Source organism: Miniopterus natalensis, chromosome 7 (genome assembly GCF_054644295.1).
Source record: "Miniopterus natalensis isolate mMinNat1 chromosome 7, mMinNat1.hap1, whole genome shotgun sequence".
Classification (NCBI taxonomy): Eukaryota; Metazoa; Chordata; class Mammalia; order Chiroptera; family Miniopteridae; genus Miniopterus; species Miniopterus natalensis.
The window spans coordinates 25,280,421-25,301,141 of NC_142087.1; the positions used below are offsets into that span (position 1 = coordinate 25,280,421).

Below are 20,721 nucleotides of genomic sequence, written 5' to 3' on the forward strand. Positions count from 1 at the left end.
AAGCTATAAACTGATTAAAATATTTATTTAAAATTGATCATAAAATTTATGGAAAATAGTTCATTTACTGTCACTTTACTATCACTTGCAAAATTTTATATTCAGAAAATGTTTAAACTGTAGAACAGAAAGGAAACAAAGGAGAAAAATTAAAAAGCTATCTTTGACAGATGAGTAACTGAAATAAAACTTGGTGACACATAAGCTAATGTCTAAAGGCGGGACACTGATAATGCAATCAGCTCATTTACTCTATAAAATCAATGTTCTTAATTGGAGATAATAACTTCAGAACTCACCTCTGCATACTTTAACTTCAATGTTTTATGCATTTCTCGGAAACGACTATAACGCCTGAAGACAGTCCATGTCTCATCGAGGACAGTAATCTATTAACCAGGAAAATCAAAATAAATCAGCATTAATTAGAGGAAAGTCACTAAAAAAATTGTTTTAAACGATTTACGAATTATCAGAAAGTGATTAGCATGTCAAATTTCTCCAGCTGTAACCTAGATGAAGACAATGATGATGAAGAATGAAGATGGAGGGCAAGGCAACCACAGGTGTCCTCTCTCCACAGGACACGGTCAATCTCTTCTCTATAACAGAGACACCTCATACCTAGAGCTGGAGAAACAGCGCATATGAGGTTTGGAAAAACTATACATAAAGGGAAAGTATGTAGTAAAGGCCTGTTTTGCCCTAGATTAAAACTGGGCAAGGGATGAGCAGTGGATGCAGAGAACAGAGACAGAGGATCGCTGTGACAGATAAATCAGATCAAAACACTCAATTATTTCCTTCGATGTTGAGACTGTAGGGCATCGTTACTACATATCATTGAAGAGCAAATTCATTACTTCTCTCTCACTGAATGGTTCTGCTGACACAAACCCATCTTTTCTGGGCCATAAAATGATCAAGCACAACTTAAACACCATAAACACAGCCAAAGATGAACTGCATTTACTTATAAACAATTCTTAATTGAGTGCTTTCCACAGACTTATGTTATATACATATTCTGCTGGTTTAAGGATTGCCGATTTTAAGATCTGTCCTCGGTATATATTTGCTGTGTATATCTATCTGTGTAAGGAGGAAATAACAGTTTTTATACAAAGAAAAATATTCTGGCTCCAATTTAAACAGTTACTTACAGAGTTCCCTTCAACAACATTTATTTATATTTAATGTTTTTTTAATCTTCACCAGAGGATATATTTATTGATTTTTTTAGAGAGACGGAAGAAGGAAGGGGGGGGAGAGAAACATCAATTGGTTGCCTCCATACGTGCCCCAACTGGGGATCAAACCTGCAACCTTTTGGTGTATGGGGCGATGCTCGAACCAACTGAGCCACCCAGCCAGCGCAACAACATTTATTTTTAACAACATTTGAAGGGGCTATATCAAGCATACAAAAATAAATTTCCTTGTATTTAGCAATACTTGGGAGGAAATGGTCTAAAATCGACCGAGTATATACCAAAACAAGTTTTGTCAGATTTTTCCAAAATAGAATCTTACGGAGCAACATAACTATGAACGTGTTTGAGGAAACAGGAAATAGTTTCCAAATGTTTAAATCCGTTTAGCAACATTCATTAATGCATTATATTCACTTAAAATTTCTTCAGAAAACTGTTGCACGTGGAACCCCACGGGAAGTGGTAAAAGAAGCCAACGCCCCATTAATGTCCCCTAGATATCGCAGGCTGCCATTCGGTTACCCCTGGCTCTGCTCAACCTCTGAGGCCACCAGGCCTCTCTGCGGACAGGCGACACCGGCGACTCTGGGTTTGCAGCAGGCGCGCTCGCCCTGCGTGTGCTGAACCTGCCGCCTGTCTTTGGTGCCTGCCCTGAACCCCCCCGGCCTAGCTCACCTCCAGGCCCCGGCCGGGTGCCCGGTCAGCCTTCCCGCCCCTGGGCGATCAGCGCCTCAAACCCACCAGCTGCCTAGGCCTTCTGGTGGGTCCCCATCAGGACCTGCCCCCAAATCAGGCAGCCTGCGCTGTTGGCGCTCTCTCCCGCCTGCTGCCCCTTGAGGAGCACCCCCGCCAGCACCCCTGCCGGGGAAGGCGGGCCCCCTGACATGAAACGGATGCAATTTTAACTCGGCAGGGTCACAGGCGCTTGGAAAGCCTTCCAAATGACGTTCTCTGTGATGCGTAAGCAATGACAACCCACAGGTGAACTAAAAAAATGGGCCGCAACTAGCAGAGTGCTTGGCTGCTCAGTAAACGGTAGCTCTTGGCACCGTGTCACGTTCCTAAAAAGAGGCCTTTGATTCTGCACCAGGGAAAGGCAAGGGCATCCACGGACGGCAGTTGCAAAAAGGGGAGTCAAACCATTTTGTGGGTTATTTTAAAAGAAATTTATTCTAGGAAGAGATGTAAAACTGCCAAAATTCTGAAATTAAGAAAAATATTAATATACTCTTATAGAAGAAAAGAGACTGAAGTGGCAATTGGAGGTACGGCCACAAGGTAACAATTGAGTCTTCTGTGCTTGCGACTCAATCTCCTTTCTTCCTCATTTCTCACACGTGCGGGAATTACTCTGCGACGATAAACACACGCTCATGTGACAGTAATAAAAGACAGTAGCTGCTCTGGTGAAAACAGGGAAAAGGAATGCTTTTTTCCTTAATTTTTTTCAGTGAAAGACAAAGTTCTCAAAGAGATGGGAGGGGCACTTAAAAAACACACAACAAAACATGAATAAAAGTATGATTCTCCAAATCCCAATGTTATTTCCTTCACTTGTTATTTATGTTTAAAAATAATACACAAACTGAATACTTGAGTCTAGATGGACCACACCCCATGCAACCTTTCGTCTACCCGGGCTACGCTAAAACACGTGCAGGGAGACAATCTATCAGGGTTCTAATAAGCAGGGACTCCGACGCCAACTCACAGATCCTTCTGAACATTCCGCCCCATCAAGTCGGGAGGATTCCTAAAAGGTGTATTAGTGCACCGCTTATCTAACAGGCTGGGGTGGCTCTCGTTTCTGTCCTGCCAAATAAGTAGAGATTTCTCTGGCTGTAGGTGTGATTGTTTTAACTCCCAAACTGCAAGTTTTCTGGGCTTTTCCCTTCATGCTTCCTGGCAGGTCTATCAGCCATCAGATTCCCCAGGTGGGTCAAAGCCTCAGCCATCGCCCCAATTTACAGAGTGCCTGTGACGCGGCCAGAATTTAAGATAAGTTAAAACATTCGCAAAAATGACAGCAAATGCTGAGAACAGGCAAGGATTTGGAAGCAGCCACCACCTTTAGGACAAAACTAAAATATGGCCTCAACTTCTAAAATGTGCAGAAATCAGTATATGTAGAAGGTCCATTAAAATGAGTAAGTAATGAATCCAGTGTGGCTCAGAAGACTTAGATTTGTTTGACAGATGCTAGTGTCCACCCTTGAAGAGATGCTGCAAACCCAGCTGCCTTCAGGAAGAAAACCCCAGGAGGCCCGTGCCTGTAAGAGGACAGGGGCACAGCGGGTGTCCGCGCCCTGTGACGGAGGATGGGTGAGAGCGTGAAAAAGGCTAAGCGCAGCCCATGGGTGAGCTGGAAGCTAATGCAATGGGGCGAATCCCACAGAATGTGTAAGATACCGAGTAAGCCAGCAGCTTGTGAGACCCAACAGGATCCGTAAGATGTGCTAAATACGGGCCTATAACCGGTAAGACACTGAAATAAATATAAATATGCCAAACTTAGAACAAACAGGACAGAACCGACCAGAATGCTCCTTAGAAACAGACAGGGCTAAGTCGTGATCATGCCCACTCTGGGCTGACATTATGCCAACTCTAAATTGACTATGCGCAGTGACAACTGGCCTGGTCCCATGCTGGCCCGACACATGCTCTACACAAGAAATGCACGTGAGAACCAGAGCTGCTCAGCGGGCCACCAGCCAGCCACTCTCCTACAGAGCAAGTGTGAGTTGCTCCAGGCACCCTGTGTCTACAAAGGCTCTTTGCTCAAAACTCTGTTCTGGCCCTAGCCAGTTTAGCTCAGTGGTTACAGCGTTGCCTGCAGACTGAAGGGTCCCAGGTTCGATTCCAGCCAAGGGCACATACCTCGGTTGCAGGCTCCATCACAGGCCCCAGGTCGGGGTGCATGCAGGAGGCAACCAATCAGTGTGTCTCTCTCACATCGATGTCCGTCTCTCTCTCCTTCCCACTCTCTCTGAAAAGCAATGGAAAAAATATCCTCGTGTAATGATTAAAAAAAAACTTTTTTACACTCCATCCTGGAAAGCACAACAGGAAAGGCCAAGGCAGGTGGCAGGGAGAAGACAGGAGAGCATGGTGTGTCCCTGGGTCAGGCAGTGAGCTCTGCCCACCGCCCCTCCCTCCCCCGGCTTCTCTGTGTGAGTTTAAACTGATGAGGAAACTGCGTGATCAGAGACTTCGTTTGGTTTATGAGCCCTTCTGTAAAGTGCTTTGGACTTTGTGGGAAACTAGAAGCCACCCCTCTAGCAGATGACTGCCTCGGAGACAGGGAGCTCTGAGGTGAGTGGCAGAGCAAAGGAGGCTCAAGCCTGAGGCCAAGGGGCCACCGCTGCTCCGCTCTGGCCAGTGCTGCGGCCCGGGGGGTCGGCCCAGCCTAGGGTGCCTGTGTTTTCTGATATTTTACAGAAACTTGGAAAAATCTGGATTTCCATGCCAAACCTCCCAAGTTTTAAATGTTGACAACTTCTTCAAATTTTAAACACCTGTTCAGGCCTAATAATCAACAATACTCACCACCAGTTTGCTCCCACTGCCTTAAGAAGTGCCACCAGACCCAGTAGCACCATCCCTGTCATTTGGTCCTTCAGTTAGAAAAGCAAGATACCAAAATTTGAAGTTTACAATTCACAGCATCTCACCTCCAGGGGCTGCTCTGTTGGGCAGGCCCAGCAGCTCTGAGAGGGCCCAGCGTCTCCCCGGCGCCAGGGCCGCAATAATGGGTTTAGAAGGGAGGGCTCGCCACGTGTCTAAACCCCCGTGAAAGGACGGGAAGCCTGTGCTGGAAACCTCCTCTAGGTTCTGCTTTCCTGCTGTCACTCCTCATCCTTGCTGTCTCTGCTTCTCCCCTTCTCTTCAGGCCGCTGACCAGGACTTACAGCCAAACGAGGTGGCATTTTGGGGCAAGAGGAGACTGTCACTATGGCACCTTCAACAACGGTCGCATGGTTAGAATTAGGAGCAGGTGGGTTTGGATGTCATGTATTCGAGGTAGAGTGGGGAGCTCTGGTCAGCGTGTGGAGTGAACCCCGTGGTGGGATGGGGGGGAGAGGCTAGAGCAGAGGTCACCACTCCAGGAAGGGAACCGGAAGACAACCTTGAAAGATTACTTTCAGTTTTTACAGGAATAAAAACTCAGGAAACAAAATATTTTTAAAAAAACACCAGTGTTGGCTTGTTTCCTTATTTTACCATGTTGATATGTAAATTAAAAGGCAGGGACTTTAAAACAATGCTGGAAACATCAGCTTATTTCTATAACAAGAGTATGACATCCTTCATTAGCCTTAACCACTGAGTTCCTAGGCCGGTGTTTTGGATCATGCTGAAATGGAATTTAAAAATTAAATTCTACCCACTCTGGTCCCAGTAACTGGAAATGGCAAGTGTAATGTGGTCTAATTGATTTCACATACCAATCACCGAAAAGCACTTGGAGCGGGAGTGTTAAAATGACTGCTGTAAGCCAGCTGGCGGTGCTACCTGCCATTTGGTGCAACATGTATTGTCCAGGTGCATTCTGCTGACCAGGGGGGACATTCAATGATATTCAGCACAGAACATGCTCTTCTCAGAGAGCAGACAGACTGGCACGGCCTCAGCTTCCCAGCCTGCCTCTGACATCGGCTGGCAGGACATACATCTTCGGAGGCAAATACAGACACAGTCCCAGAAGGGACTATGTGCTATTGGGATGCACTGGAAGGTGTAGCTTTACACTCCCCAGAAAGCCACCCCTGCAGATTGCTGGGGGAAGGGACTGGGCAGGAAGGGGAATAGACACATGTCTTCCAGTGCTGTGAGCTCTGTTTTGGAGAATTCACATGTTGAGCTAGTAAAAGCCAGTCTTTACCCTCTACTTAGAAATATGGATATAATACAAACACAGCTTCAGAAATTATTTTCATATATGCATAGAGCAGTACATGCATACACAACAGGAACTCTGCATACACACACATACACACAGTTTCAAATGGCTGAAAGAGGAACTGAGCAGAAGCGAGGCTGTAAATCGGGGGGGGGGGGGGGGAGGTGCTGGATCAAGGACACAGGATAACAGCAGTTACCTGCACTTTCTCCAGGACTGGAAGGATGTAGTGTCTAAAGGCGGGGGGGTCACCTAGGGGTTCTGGAGGCAGGTGCACTGGAGCAGGGCAGTGGGGAGGGCTGGCTTCAGGCTCCTCCCCTGCCACGCTCCACCAATAGCTGCTCCACAGAGGGCTCAGCTAAGAAGAAATTTGGAAAGCAGAGGTATTATCCAATTTCCTCATTTTACCCATGAGGAAACTGAGGCTCAGAGGGGGTGAAACACTCAGGGTCGCTCAGCAAACTGCAGCAGGACCAGGGCCTAAAGAAGCTAGCACCCAGGTCCCCAGTCTGGTGTTGATCCGACCAAGACCACCTCTGAGAACACCTTCACGCAGCCATGTGCCTGTGACTTTGGTGAATGTCATTACATCAATACCCTCGTCTATCCTTGAAAATGAGGAAATGTGATTAATCATTAATTCCTTGAGGAGGGGATGGTGGCCAACAATATTAATGAAGTGTTTGTTATGAGTCAATGGAAATAAATTAGGAAAAAGATGAAGTCATTATTTCTCAAAGTATGCTATAAGGAAATAGGCACATCTCTTCCTGAAAAGTTGTATAAATAAAATAATGCCTAAAACAGATTAGGAAAGTTTCCTAATCAGTAATAATAAAAACAATAAAAACAGCAGTAATAACAATAGCAATAGCTATAATTGTTTATCACATGCCAGACACGAGACTCAGTGCTTTATATGCATTAGTATCCCTGTGACATAAATATTATTATTCCCATTTTTATAGTTAAGAAGATTGAGCCTAAACCCCTGGGCAGGGTGACCAGCTGTCCTGGTTTGCCTGGCACACAGGGTTTCCCAGGGCATGGGCTTCCAGTGCTGAATGCAGGAAAATCCGGGGCCCCCCGGGATGGCTGGTCACCCTGCCTGTGGGGCTGGGGAGTGACAGCAACTTCCATGTGTGCCTGACCCCCCAACGGCCACTACCTTCCACAGGACAACCTCTCTCCGTGCGCTACGCAGTGAGGGCTTTCACACGCTGGTTTAAAGAAGGGCGTGACCGATATCTTACAAAACAAGATTTGCACAGGTAGCTTCCTCTCCTTTTACAAAAAAGACAGAGAAACGCACTGCCTTGGCCTCAAGCCTCCAGCAAAGAAGGGGCACTTACCTTGACCTCAAACTCAAAGTGCTCGTCCTTTCCTTGCCCGCAGAGAACATAGCGTGGGATGCTGATTTTAATTGGGTCCTTCAGGTCATCTGGATTTGCTCGCAAAGACCGAGAAACCATCCGCTATCAAAGGCACATCAGAGATGGGGGAACAAAGAGAACCAAGATCACTCAACTGCAAATACCCTGCCTGGGCAGGCAGGAGGAAATGTGTTTCAACTAGAGAAAAGAGCATCAAACCAGTAGAATTCATTTAGAAAAATGATGTCTGCCTTTGAAAGGAAAATGCTAAGTCTCTCTCACAACCAAAGACCAGTTCTTTAGGTGCACTGTTCCCCAAAGGCAGGGCAAGAGCACTTCAAAATGTTGCTTGGCTTTGAAGTTCCTCCCCATTTATAAGAACAAATGAAGACAGGGACAGATTACATGTCCCGACTTTAAAAAAAAAATTGGTCTAAGCCAGATTCCTCTCGGAAAAGTCTTATCACCTGCCTTCTTTTTTCTTCACAGACCCTCTGACTGTGGTATACAATGCTCCAGAAGTTGGGAGATTTTACTCAAATTTACTTCATTTTTAACATGCAGGCATTTTTACAAGCCAGTGTAGCATGGAAAGCTCTTTAAACCACAGTTAAAACAAATCCCAAGCACTTCCTTCAGGCTCCATTTGATTAATAACCTCCTTGGCCCTGACCCATATGTATGGTCTGGATGGTGGGATGCCAGAAGGGTTGGAGGAACAGGCATTATGAAAAAAATAAATCTTCCAAATGAGTCCTCATGGGTGTGAATGGGAGGAAACCTCTGAATAATCCTTATCATCTGTACTAACCTGGAACTTTAGAAAACATTAGAAAATATGATTTTTTTAAGCAATAGCAGAAATAAAACAATTATAATCACACTTAGAGTTGCATTTATTGAATACCTATTATATACCAAGAACTGCACTTAATAGTTTATATGCATCGCTGCACTTGACCCTGGCAGCACCCTATGAGGCATTAACCTTTGTTAATCCTATTTATCAGACGAGGGCCCAAGACTGAGAGTTCAGCAACCTGACTGAGGTAAGCGGTAGGGGCAAATTTGAACTGGGGATAACCTAAAGCTCAGCTATGTCACCTCTGTGCCATATTCCTACAGTGAAGCTTTACAATTTCATCTGCCTCAGATAAGCTGGGCTAAGGAACACTTCAATATGCTCAGAATTTAAGATGAAAACTCCATAGTTATGCAGCGTAAGCCACTGTGACTAAGAAGAAAACAGTGGGCAATTTGCTCCCTTTCTCTCAGAGAGAGAGGGGTCCTGGCTCATTGGACCCTCAGCCAGGTGTGACACGGAGGGTCCCACCTAACTCAGTGTGTGTGTGTGTGTGTGTGTGAGAGAGAGAGAGAGAGAGAGAGAGAGAGAGAGAGAGAGAGAGAGACAGGGAGAGAGCTCTGATTCCTGTATGATACAGGGCTAAGCTTCGTCTCATCAGATTATTGCTTTCACCTCGCAGACGGTGTAAAGATTTGGGCAACACATGACGTTACCTTGGCCTTTCAGAGCACCTTACTTTTCCCTGCGTGGCTGGCCGCACAAACAAGAACCTTTAATTTTATCCCAGTGGCGCACCTCTCCGGTTGTCCCAGATGTCAAAAACCCTAGTGGAAATTCTTCAAAACCGAGTTTCTCAACACGTGGGTGCCCAAAACCTTTCAATTCCCTGAGAGTATGTTTCCAAATTACTTTTAAGTGGAGACATTTCCTGAAACGTGAAATACGTTTTTCTATTTAAAAGTGTGAAAAGGCAGAGAAATAATTTGGTGGTTTTATTTCCTTTCAAAGAACACATCTGATGTTAAGAAATGTTTCTGACGTACAAATGATGGTTTACCCACGAAGTTCCAGCTCGGCGGCCTAAGCCCTGAAACCTTCTGTGTCACGCTTAATAACTGTGTATGTCAAGTAGGAACATAATCTCTCTTTGAAATCAGACACAGTCACTTGGCAACTCAACTCGTGTGTGTGCACGCGAGAGTGTGTGTGTGTGTGTGTGTGTGCCGGGGGCTGGGCTGGGGGCAGGGAGCACACGGTAGACTGGAACGACTTTGGCAAAAGGGAATGCTGCTGAAGGGATTTTAAGCAGCAGCTAGCAACTTGAGACCTGGGGACCACATGCTCTGCCTTAGAGGAACCTGGGGGCCAGCACCGCAGCTGCCGCAGGAAGAGCCACCTTTGCACAGTCACGGGCTCTCTTCCTAACAGGTGAGAAGACGGGAAGGGAGAAAGGCAATTCGGTATTTTCCCTTCGCTCTGCTAGCAACAGTGTATTACATGCGCTTTAAGGTGCGCATGACACTATGGACAAGGGTAACACACCTGGCGCTGAACATCTACCGGGACCTGCTGCCCGGAAGCGATCAGCTGGCTTCAAAACCTCAGAGCAAGAAAGAGAGACCCCAAACCAGATGCCACCCGAGGGCGAGGTCTCCGAGTTACACTCTCCCAGCCCCTCGGCCCCTCAGTGTCCCTGCGTCTATGGAAAGTGCATATTCTCCAAACCCCAGCGACACTGCAGGATCCCAGCTCTGAAGAGGCCGAGCCGCCCGTGGCGCTTCCCCTGAGGCAGATGCTGACAGTCCGCTGCTCATCACAGCAGGGGACAGAGCTGTGACGGGGCGCTGAGGGAGAAAGGCTATGAATCGGTACATTGCGATCCAAAGGTCGTGGATTCTGCTGAGGAAGAACTGCAGTCAAAACGGCCCAGGTGTACTGTTAACCAAGCAATGGAGACCTCACTTCAGCTTTCTAAATGCCTTTTCTTATAGGCACCCCTAGGACACACGATCAACACTCGTGTCTTTTATTGAGCACCAACTACGTGCCACACACAGGGCCAGGTCCTGGGAGCACAAAGTAACTTACAAAGAATCTGGGATTTCTAAGTCTTTAATTTTTTTCAATTACATTGTTTTGAACAAAGATTTGGTTTTCCCACTCTAGATGGGTTTCATTCTAAGGTTAGTAAGTGCCACCTTAACTTTCTCTTTTTATAAGTCAACTTTCAAAGTGAGATAAGACTGTGTTACCATATACGCCTCTCAAGACTAGAAAGTTCTCGGTTTCTAAGAATATATAATTGCAAAATCAATCCCTAATGAAAAGAAAATTGTTTGAAGCTCAGGCTGATAGATCCTTTAAAGAAAAAATCCTTTGTAGTTGTGGCCAAGTGGGTAAGGTGATGGACTAGAAAAAAATCCCTGCCTTGGATAACTGGGTGTATGAATTAAGTAGGGACCAGTGATCAAAAGTGGATCTTATCATATTCATGCAGTTCTCCTGAACCTAGGATGAGATGGCCCTTTGCATACCAGCACTTGCACGAGTAGCTGAGGAAATGGTTCTAGATGGGCTACAAGAGATGCTGCCAGTTGGGGCCAGACAGGGAGGTGTGACAAAGCCCTGTTACTCTCTTCTTGATGGCACACATTGGAGACTAAAAATACTGTTAGCAGCCTCTGCTCTCGCCAGGGGTCACAGTTTGCTTTGACCTCACTGATTCCAAAGTAACAATATTAAGTGTAGAGAAAAGAAAAACTGCAGAACTGAATAACTGAATAACTAGAGAATAAAGCTAGAACTCTGATGGCATCAGAGCAAAAGTATAAACAGAAGAAAAGTCAAAGGAGTACATGTCGCCATCTAATCACTGCTGCAGCGTAAGTTTTAGAAATTACTTTCTGAGTGAATGGCATGAGAAATGCAGAAGTCTCAGGATATAGTGTGAAAGGTTCCTGACCTTTTCCTGAATGCAGGAGGGAAAGCTCACCTAACTGTCCCCCAAATTTATTTTTTTATTTGGAAGTGGCTATATCTTGACTATCTTGAGTTTCATACGAGACGAGTAAGTGCGCAGTATCATATTTTATCCCATTATTTAAAGGAGCTTTTAAACTTCTATGTAATTATTTATTTTGGAATCAGCCACAGTTTCTCTACATGTAGCAAGGAAGATTGCTAGACTTGGAAGGGAAGCTGGTGACACATCAGAGGGACATGAAAGGCTGTGTGTCAGAGCACTTCTTACAGCAGAGCTGGCGGGGACACTTAAAGGGATTTTAAATGAACTGTGGAGCTATTGAGAGGTAAAAGGTCAAGGGAAAGCACATAAGTAATGACTTGGGTTACATTTCTATACATAAGAAATATCTTTTAAGATAAAAGGAAATGTTTTTCAGAAGCTTTCAATGAAGTAATGCTCTGTGCCCACAAATACGCTATTTTTCAGTTGTTGGGGAAACACTATAGTCGGGTCCTCAGAGGAAGGCAGCAGGCAGAACACAGCCTACATTGTAATACCCAGATTAGAATCTTCCTGCCCGCTCTCCTCGGGAGGGAAGGTTCAGGAAGTTAATAGCAAGGGGCTTTAGCATCCACTGGGATCACTGTCGGCGGTGCAGAGGGCCCGAACGGACCAGTCCTCCGGGGGGGCCACCAGATTTCTCCCTGAACACCCTAATTATGCACCAGATGGCTGAATTCAGTATATGCTCCGACTATGTCGATGTCAGACCTAAGGGCTGTTGTCTGATAGCTTAGAGCCAAAGATCCAAGCTTTGCTTCTACAACACAGGTTTTCACCAGATCTAACAAAGCTATTAATTCTCCCTTCTCTGTCCCCAACATAGCACATATTTCTAATCCCCCCTTTTTAATAGTAATAGTTCTAATTAGGGCTACTACGTATCAGGCACGTACAATGCCCTAGCAGCTTGAAAAGGGCCTGGGGCAGGGCTGGTAAGGACCTGTTACATTCTCAAGTACACGCCATGGTACAAGGAACAGGAAATAAAGGTGACCTGTGTGAGCAGGTGCAAAGTATGATTACGGTAAGGGGCCAAGATATTTATATTTATCTCCCCGAGGTGAAGCCTGCCTGTGCCGTGAAGGAACCTGTGCTAACACCAAGCTACTCTGAAGGCTTAGTCCATACAGCTGAATTGGATTTTGCTAAGACATCTGGCCACACAGGCTACAGGTACCGCTGACCAATCTCGGCCAAGTGAGGCCTGGATGGCAGCCTGGCATGAGGAAGTGATGTTAACCTTCATTTATTTTAAAGCGAGTTCAAAATACATCAGGAGACAGAAATAAGGGTTTTCAAATAAGGAGTATTTCTTTAATTTTGATATTTATCTTTAAGGATAAATCACCCAGAAAATGATGCTTGTGGAATATCTTTTTTATCCTAGTGGCCTTTGGGTAAATCCAAAAGGTTTGGCTAACATTTCAAATTCATGATTCTTACCACAATAGGTTATTCCACCCATATACATCTGAGTTGGTCAACACTGTTTCAGGATTTGGAAACACTGGATATCTGATGAATGTTTCTATTTGAAACTATTAAAAATGTCGCCATCTATCTCTAGATCACCAAAGATCAGTCCCTTTAATGGTCATCATTTCCAGATAACTCATCATTAAGTAGACAATTTAAAAGATTAAATTAATGGGTCTAGAGAGACTGAGAACATGGTGACAACTGCTATGTGGCTCTAATCACCAAACACGATTACAGAGTTTAGAACCCGTAGAAGGAAAATCGAGTTCTCCCTTCCAGTTCTACAATGTCTTCCACTAACCATGAAAAGTCCCACTCAGTGGCGCTCACTGGTTTTTGCTGAGACCTGGTTTTGGTTCAACCTGGGCTGAAGTTTAAGCAGAAGAAATGACAGTGGGGAGTAGAGATTCTCTTCATTGGGTTTCTGTAGAGCACACTGTTTAACCTTCTAGTTAAGAAACAACATTGACCACACAAGATCATCACAGCCAGGTTATGACTGTATCCAGATTTTCTTCCATAGCAGTTAAAAATGTATAGAGCCGGGGGGAAAAAATTAAAAAAAGACTGACGTCCATACAAGGAAAGTATGGAATTGCAAAGAAACTTATAAGGCAACTCTTGAAAAAAAAGTCTCCAAAACTCATGAAAAGAATAATCTTTAACATCTAGAAATTCCAAGAGAAAAACGTACAAGTCAGAAAAGAATCAACTCAACAATTCTTCCAAATATTCATTCCTAGTACATTTTCATTTTTAAAAATCAATTAAAAAATGTACCCCATGTCAAGAATCACCGTGACTAGAAGGTGACGTTGGCATTGTGGAAAGAACATACATATTCTGGAGAAGGTCTGGGTTTGAGTTCCAATTCCCTGTCACGTGATCCTTTCTGAGTTAAATTCCAAAACATGAAACTGAGACTGATGATGACAATTCCTCCACCCCAGGAGAATCACTGTGAGCTCTCAGGAACAATACATGAGAAAGAACTGTACCTTGTCAACCACAATATAAAGGGTGCTTGGGGCTATTAATGCTATAATCCACTGTATCTTCAGCAACAAAAGATTTTAACCAGATATTAAAGAAAAAAAAAAAAAAGGCAGGAGGAATGATTTATAATGAATGTCTTTCCTTCCCACAAACTGGATTATTCAGCTCTATTCCTTATAAAGGCTTTACAAAATTACCAGGGTGCAATCTCTGGTTAAGGAACAAGAGATTGGATGGTGGTGGCTTGGAAAGTGTTGTGCAAGAAATAGCAGAGGGACTGACGGGTGTTGGAGGTAAAGTCAAAGGAGAGGAGAGAGAGATGACTGTCTCCTCTGATGGGCTGTGATACAGTAGATTGTGGAACAGACTTGCTCTGCTCTGCTACAGATGAGTGCCATGGACAGACAGATTCTGAAAATGGGCATCACAATAAGGAAAGATTATGGAAAGAATAGTCTAACAATGAGAGCAGTTCCCAAAAAATGAGCTGCTTCAGAGGTAGACAGTGGTCAGCCCAGCCATGGCAAGGTCAAGCAAAGACGGAACTGGAAAGCAAGTTGAACTAGCTAACTTTAAATGTCGTATAGCCTATGTTCTTCCTGTGACTGACTACTTCTGTTAGGAAAAAGTCTAAAGTTTTATGTGAATTTTATCTTCAATAGCCTTGGGAACCTTGACATAGTACATCTGTGGTAGATTGAAGTACTGGTCCCAGTTTTTCTCTCTCTTGTAGTATGTAGCCTTAGTCATGTCACGGCTTCTTGGTAAATGGAGTGCATTGCCTTCTCCTTGACTTTGGACTCAGCCATGTGACTTGTGTTAGCCAATGTGACATTAGCAGACATGAGGCATGGTTGCCCTTTTCTTCTTCTGTCATCATTGTGATGGCCACTGGCCCTTCAGCATAGGCCCCACAATGCGACACGTGGAGCACACCGACCCTCGCTGACTGCAGATGACCTGTAGTTTACAGCAGAGCCGCCTCAACCTGTTTGTAAACCATCAGTGAGAAATAAAATGGTGGGGTTTTTTTGTATGTTGCTGAAATTTGGGGGGGATATTTGTTGTTTGGCAATAGCTGACTGATGTAACATCTGTTACAAAATATATTTTAAGGAATGATGCAGAACTGTCCAAGATGCATACTGGAGGCTGTGTAAGTAAGTTAAAATGACCTCATTAAAAACTGGTCTACCAGTGAGACTGCTTGACCATTGAAGAAGCATTAATAAAAGTGCTCTAATCTATTTATCATTCAAAACATTACATCATGTAGGAAAACGAATGAAGACAAAAATTACCATAATTACTATTGCTGGAAGGCATAAGTATTCTCTTCAAAGGATGCACATACATTTTTTTTAAGTAACGAGAACAGGGAGACAACCTGTTTTGAAAAGTTTTTCAGCAAAGCCTAAATAAATTCATCTTACCACAAGTCTGCAAAATAGGGAGCTGTGAGCAAAATGGATTTTAATCAAATTCAGATGAAATCACTGTTTCAAAAGTATTCAAAGAGGTTTTGTGTTGAATGCATTAACAAGCCACACTGTAAATGTTTATGCCTCTATTACAACAAAGCAAAATGCTACATAAAGTATGTATGAACCTTTTTTCCCCCTGATGCAGGAACACATTACAATGGAGATGTCGCATGAAGCTGGATGCTGAGACTCTCATGCCCGCTCCACTACAGTGGTGCCGAGGGCACTCCCATTCCCGAGAAATGAGCCAGTGGAGCCAGAGGGAGGCTGCTGGGATGGAAGCCACAGTGGATAATGGCACCGACACTATTCCACTGGCTTCTATAGGCATTACGACAACCTTAACACTCACTCCATGGACAGTAAATCAAATTCTGGTATCAAAAACCATATTTGATCTCAAGGTAAAAAGCGTGTTTAGGTGAGAGAAGTGACATGCAGAATCTGAATGCCAGAGGTTACTTCTTTTACGTGGTGGGCTCCGAATGTAATCCTCATGGTGGCCTGCTTGCACCATGAAGCGGACTGAGGAGTTATAATAAGGTGATTTTATGCAATGCTTGCATTTGCTGCATGCTCCATGCATGAGCAATGCTGAAGACCGTAATTTATCACATGAGAGAGTTCTGCGTCTTAACCTATGAGGACAAGTAAGTCTGTCAAATATTTATCACTCCTTGTTAAAATTTTGTACTACTTATGTATTGTTTCCTTTCCCACCAGAGCGTCCCTGTGCTGGCTTCTTAAATTCTACTCTCTCAGCTTGTTGTGATCATGAAGAGAAAATACTCAATGGGACAATATGAAGAAAAAGGTCATGGAAAGTACATTAGCTGAAAAAAGTAAAAAATATGAAAAAAAATTAGGAGACATATTATTAGGATATTAGAAGACTACTGTGGGGTTTTTATTAATTTTTTATTTTATTGTTGACAGTAGTAGAGATGAACCCCAATTTCCCCCACCCTCACCCCACCCAAGACCATCACCACACTACTGTTAGCTCTGCCTGGGCAAAGAGGGAAGAGCCTTCCTTCACCAAAGAGAGATGGCAAGTTTCTGGATGGGTTAAGCTTTGACACTGTCTCCATGATCAATCAGGAACAGAAATGGGACGGGATACGACATTGTCACTGCCCGTTATCCAGAGATCTGACCAGAACAGAAAAGGACCCCCCCATGAAATGAATGGCTTAACGGAACAGCTGGCTCACTCAACTGCGTGCATCACTCGATGAGCAGCTACGGTGAGCTGGGCACGATCCCAGCTGGAAGGGGAAGCAGCGCGGATGGAGGAATGAAGGCATCAGCCCCCTTCCCTCTAAGGCTCGCTAATTTAGTAGAACACACACACCCGAGACACAGGAGCACGCTGGCAGGGCAACCCAGGGTCAGATGACATCATGAAAAAGACACAAAACATGCCACCGGATTCCTTATTGAAATGTTCAACAGAGGTGGGCAAAAAGGGTCAAACAGGAGACAGGGAAATTCTGAAGAGGCTGGTTTTAAGCCTCTGTAGAGGAGGAGGGCAACTCACAACTGGATGGCACTTCGTGAGGAGAGACCAGAGGCCAACATGGGCATGAATTCAAGTCAGAAGGGAGGCCAGCTCACCGACCAGCACGGCGCCTGGTCAGAGGCCACGGGCGATGGGTTAGGTGAGGGGCGAGAGGGAGAACAGCGGGGAGGGGGGCTGAAAGCCGCCTGAGTGGGCCTGTGTCTGATAAGACAGCGCAAAGGAGCAGACACGGCGGTGGACAGCCTCTAGGAGTGAAATGCGAGGCCCAGAGAAAGGGTCGGGATGCGGGGCAGGCTGCAGGGGGGCGGCAGGCAAAGCTAAACCGACAGGTAAAGAGCTGAGATCACAGAGGCTGGAAAGGGACAGTCACAAAGTCTGAGAGGAGAAAGGAGGGAGGCAGGTAGCCAAGCGAAGACGCCGCAGGGCTCGCAGCATCTGCATTCTACCTACGACGGTGAGGGGAGGGCGCGAAGCCCCCGGGGCCTTCGGGACGCTGGGCCGTCACTAACGGGCTCTGCTACGGAGCTGTCCTAACCACAGCGGAAACGGGGGGCCCATGAAGGTCACTGCCAGGCTGGGCACCTTGCAGGCTGCACAAATTAGCCTGCCAGAGGCCGGCAGGCAAAGAGAGACTCCACACCACCACGCTGTGGGTCACCATGAAGCCAAACCATCAGAAAGGCTTTCATGGCCTCACAAAAAATGAGGCAGACCCAAATTTACAAGGCTGGGGTTCAAGAAAAAGAAGGAAGGCGGCAATGCGGATATCCGATCAGCACTCAGCCATGATCTGCTTTTGTTTTACTGCAGATATTTAATATATTGGGACCCTTCACTTCAGACATCTGCCTTTGTCCCGTCTCAAATCAGTTAGCTCCACTGAGATACTGGTAGTCCTTGGCGGCTTTCCTCAAGTTCATTTTATTGCAGATCTCCAAGAATACGCAGAGTGTTTTCCCAGGTCTCCCCCTAGAGCCTTGTCAAATGTGAGATCAGCCACAGAGCCTCATCCTGCGAGTTGAGGGTCAGCTTCCAGACCTCGGGGGCCCCGTGCCGACTGCCCTGAAGACACGACTGGCTGGTGAGCAGCTGGATGCTCCGGGTGTCTTTCGAGGGCTCAGAGAGACTATTTCTTGAATCGGACGGAAGTTTCCGCTTTTGACAGAAGACCAGCTGTACTGCTGGCAATGCCTCCTTCTCTGGAACAACAATGCACCTGAATTCACTCAGAGCACGAAATCTGAGGACATCAAACTGTGTTCGTGGAGGAGGTGAGTTCAGAGACTGAACGTGCGGGTAGAAGACTGGATCCTGTCTCACGAGGGCGATGTGCGTGTTCAGCAGGGCCAGGGACTGACACGGGTCTTGGCCAGAACCGTCCTCAGCCCGGACGGTCGTGTAGAGCAGTAGCTGAACCTCTGCCAGAGAGGGGATGCTGACTTGCATGTTTCCGTGGAGAAAGTAAATCAGGTCAACCATGGTGTTCTGGAATCTGGATGACAGCCGGACTCCATTCGACAAAACTAAGTCAGAGGTTTCTGCTTTCCAATCAAGGGACAGCTGGACCAGATCTTGCTGGAGCAAAGGATGGCTTGTGCAAGCAGCAGCCTCGGACTCGGGCACCAGGACACGCAGGAGGTCGCGGCATATTTGCTGACAGAGGTGTTTGTTGTAACCAAAGACAGTGAGCAGGAGACTCTCTGAGGAGCCCAGGAATCGAATGCTCTGCCCACCGAAGCCGATTTGAATCTCCCGGAGTCCAGAGAGAGGCAGAGTGTGAAAAATGCCCATGGGGCCCGGGGGGGTATCTGACAGAACCAGAGCACACAAAGCTGAAGGGAGCAGGAGCAAGCACGCTGGCCGGGGGTCGGGCTGTGCGCAGTTGGCAACAGCGAGCCAGTAAACGCCTCTGACTTCAGGCGTGTCGGCCAAAAGTTCTGGTGGGAGGCAAGCCACGTGCTCAAGAAAGTCTTCTACAGGGAGCTCCTGAAGTTTCAGCATCTGATCTGGGAACTGCACAAGCGTCTGCTTAAACGCGGGGATCCTTCCGGCCCCTCCAAGTTCCAGGCGGACAACTGAGCTCGGCGAGGAGCCTGGCGCCTGGGAGGCCGAGAGGCCTGGCGCTCGGTAAGGAGCCCCGCTCTCCGCTGGCCCGGGGGCCCCGGCCTCCTCGCTGCCACCAACCTGACCTTGGGCAGGAAAAGAATGAGACTCTGAGGGTGCCTGGTGTGACTGCAGGGGCAGGGGCAGGGGCAGGTGCAGGGGCAAGTGCTTCACCAGTGGCAGTCTTCCGATGAGTGTTGCCACTTGGGAGGTGAGCCCGCTGGGGTCCCACAGGCTCCCCACGTTCCTAGCTTGGCTGATGGCCTTTGTGCCAGCCTGCAGCAGGTGACTGCTCGTATCTTTATAAAGGTTCGAGAACCTGTGGTAAAAATATCCCAGCCCACTGTTCCCTTCTGCCCTGATATTCATCAGTGACTCTGGAGGGCTAGCTTTTTGAGAAGCTAACTCTTCCTCAGTGTGCTGCTCGCTGCAAAACTCTGAGGCTGGTGACCACTGCGACATGCTGGCAGGTGCATTCTCCTCACTAGAAACACTTTCAGAGAGAACACAGTAGAGTAACTTGCTCTGCCTGGTCTGCTTGTTCCCACTGTTCACAGACACTTCTCGGCTTGTATGTTGCAGCAAAGTCCAGGTGGACTCGATTCCCAAGCTGCGTTCACCTTTATGAGTCATCAGCTCAGTGATGTTTTCTGAATTAACCCAAAAATGGTCTGCATTGCTGGTGTTGTTTTCAGTAAGAAAGGTTTTAGATAGATTGAAGCCTTCTGACCGACAGCCACCTGTGTGCTCAGGAGGAGGGCATTTGCAGTCACTGTTCTGTGGCATCTCAGGTGCTGAGGGCTGATCCCTTGGCTGGTGGGTTCTCTCTCCTGATACTGAAGAGGAAGGTGCAGGGCCTGAGAGGCTCCAAGCCATGAGATCACTCTGGTGGTTGTTCTGACCCACTTCCCTCTTCTCCTCTCTGCTGAAAGTGTCAGTGACATCTTTGGGCACCAGCGGGGCAAGACGCCCTTTCTGTTCAAGATGTCAAAAAGAGTTGAAATGGGGATGTGGTAGCAGCTTTTGTGATTCTTTTTCCCATGAACACTCTTGCGGTCATTGGTTTCATTGTGAGGACTGATTTGGAGGTTAAATCAAAAGCTGAAGCCATTCGTATTGATTGACACATGATTTAAAAATATATGATTGGATTCACACATGGAATATCTAATAAGCTACTGAGTAATTTTACAGAAGTACCTTGTATGGAATTGATCTACAGTATCCATTTCTTGGTCTAATATTTCATTCACTCTAAAATAAATCCTAAGTCCTTTGGGTCAGTTTTCCAAAGGTCAAATTTAGTTGTAAAAATGAATCCATGACCATATGTCCAAAATGTAAAAGTAATCGGGCCATATTTAATGAAAATCAGACAGTGAGGCCAAAAGAAATTGACAGGCATTCCAACCTGAGTCATATTTCTCTTGCCTCTTGGTTCATTTCATGAGATTCCTTAATTTTATCTGCCCTGGATAGATTGTTATTACCATATCTACAAACCAGCACCGTGAGAGGCCAGGCACCATGGATATAAAGAAATGAAAGGCACCATCCTGCTCTTCACAAGGTTATCAGCGAAAGGGACGGATGCCCATTACTGGATGACTGGAACACCCGGGCTTTCGCCTTTCACTCTCTGTTCAGTAATTTAGGATCACCGTCTGGAAGATTTATATCACCTAGCAAGTTCTGTTTCTTTTTTTTTTCTTCTTTTAAGGAATATATGGGAAGGACAAGCCCCTCAGTGGAGAAAAATACAACTAAACCCCTTACAAATCGTATGCCCAATACACCTTGGTTTGACAATCCAA

At 45.9% G+C, this 20,721-nt stretch overlaps 1 protein-coding gene across 2 annotated transcripts in view; it reads right to left on the bottom strand.

Moving 5' to 3' along the window:
* The window catches only part of KIF16B (kinesin family member 16B), a 197,053-nt gene that overhangs the window by 42,545 nt on the left and 133,787 nt on the right, over positions 1-20,721 (bottom strand). The window contains exons 23-24 of one of the 2 annotated variants that reach the window (XM_087818884.1): positions 7,470-7,592; positions 300-389 (exon numbers count right to left, since the gene is read on the bottom strand). In XM_087818884.1, the coding sequence (XP_087675010.1) occupies positions 300-389; positions 7,470-7,592 (213 nt within the window). Of the gene's footprint in view, positions 1-299; positions 390-7,469; positions 7,593-17,290; positions 19,883-20,721 lie in introns of those variants that run through there. The other variant, XM_087818883.1, reaches the window with a different exon arrangement.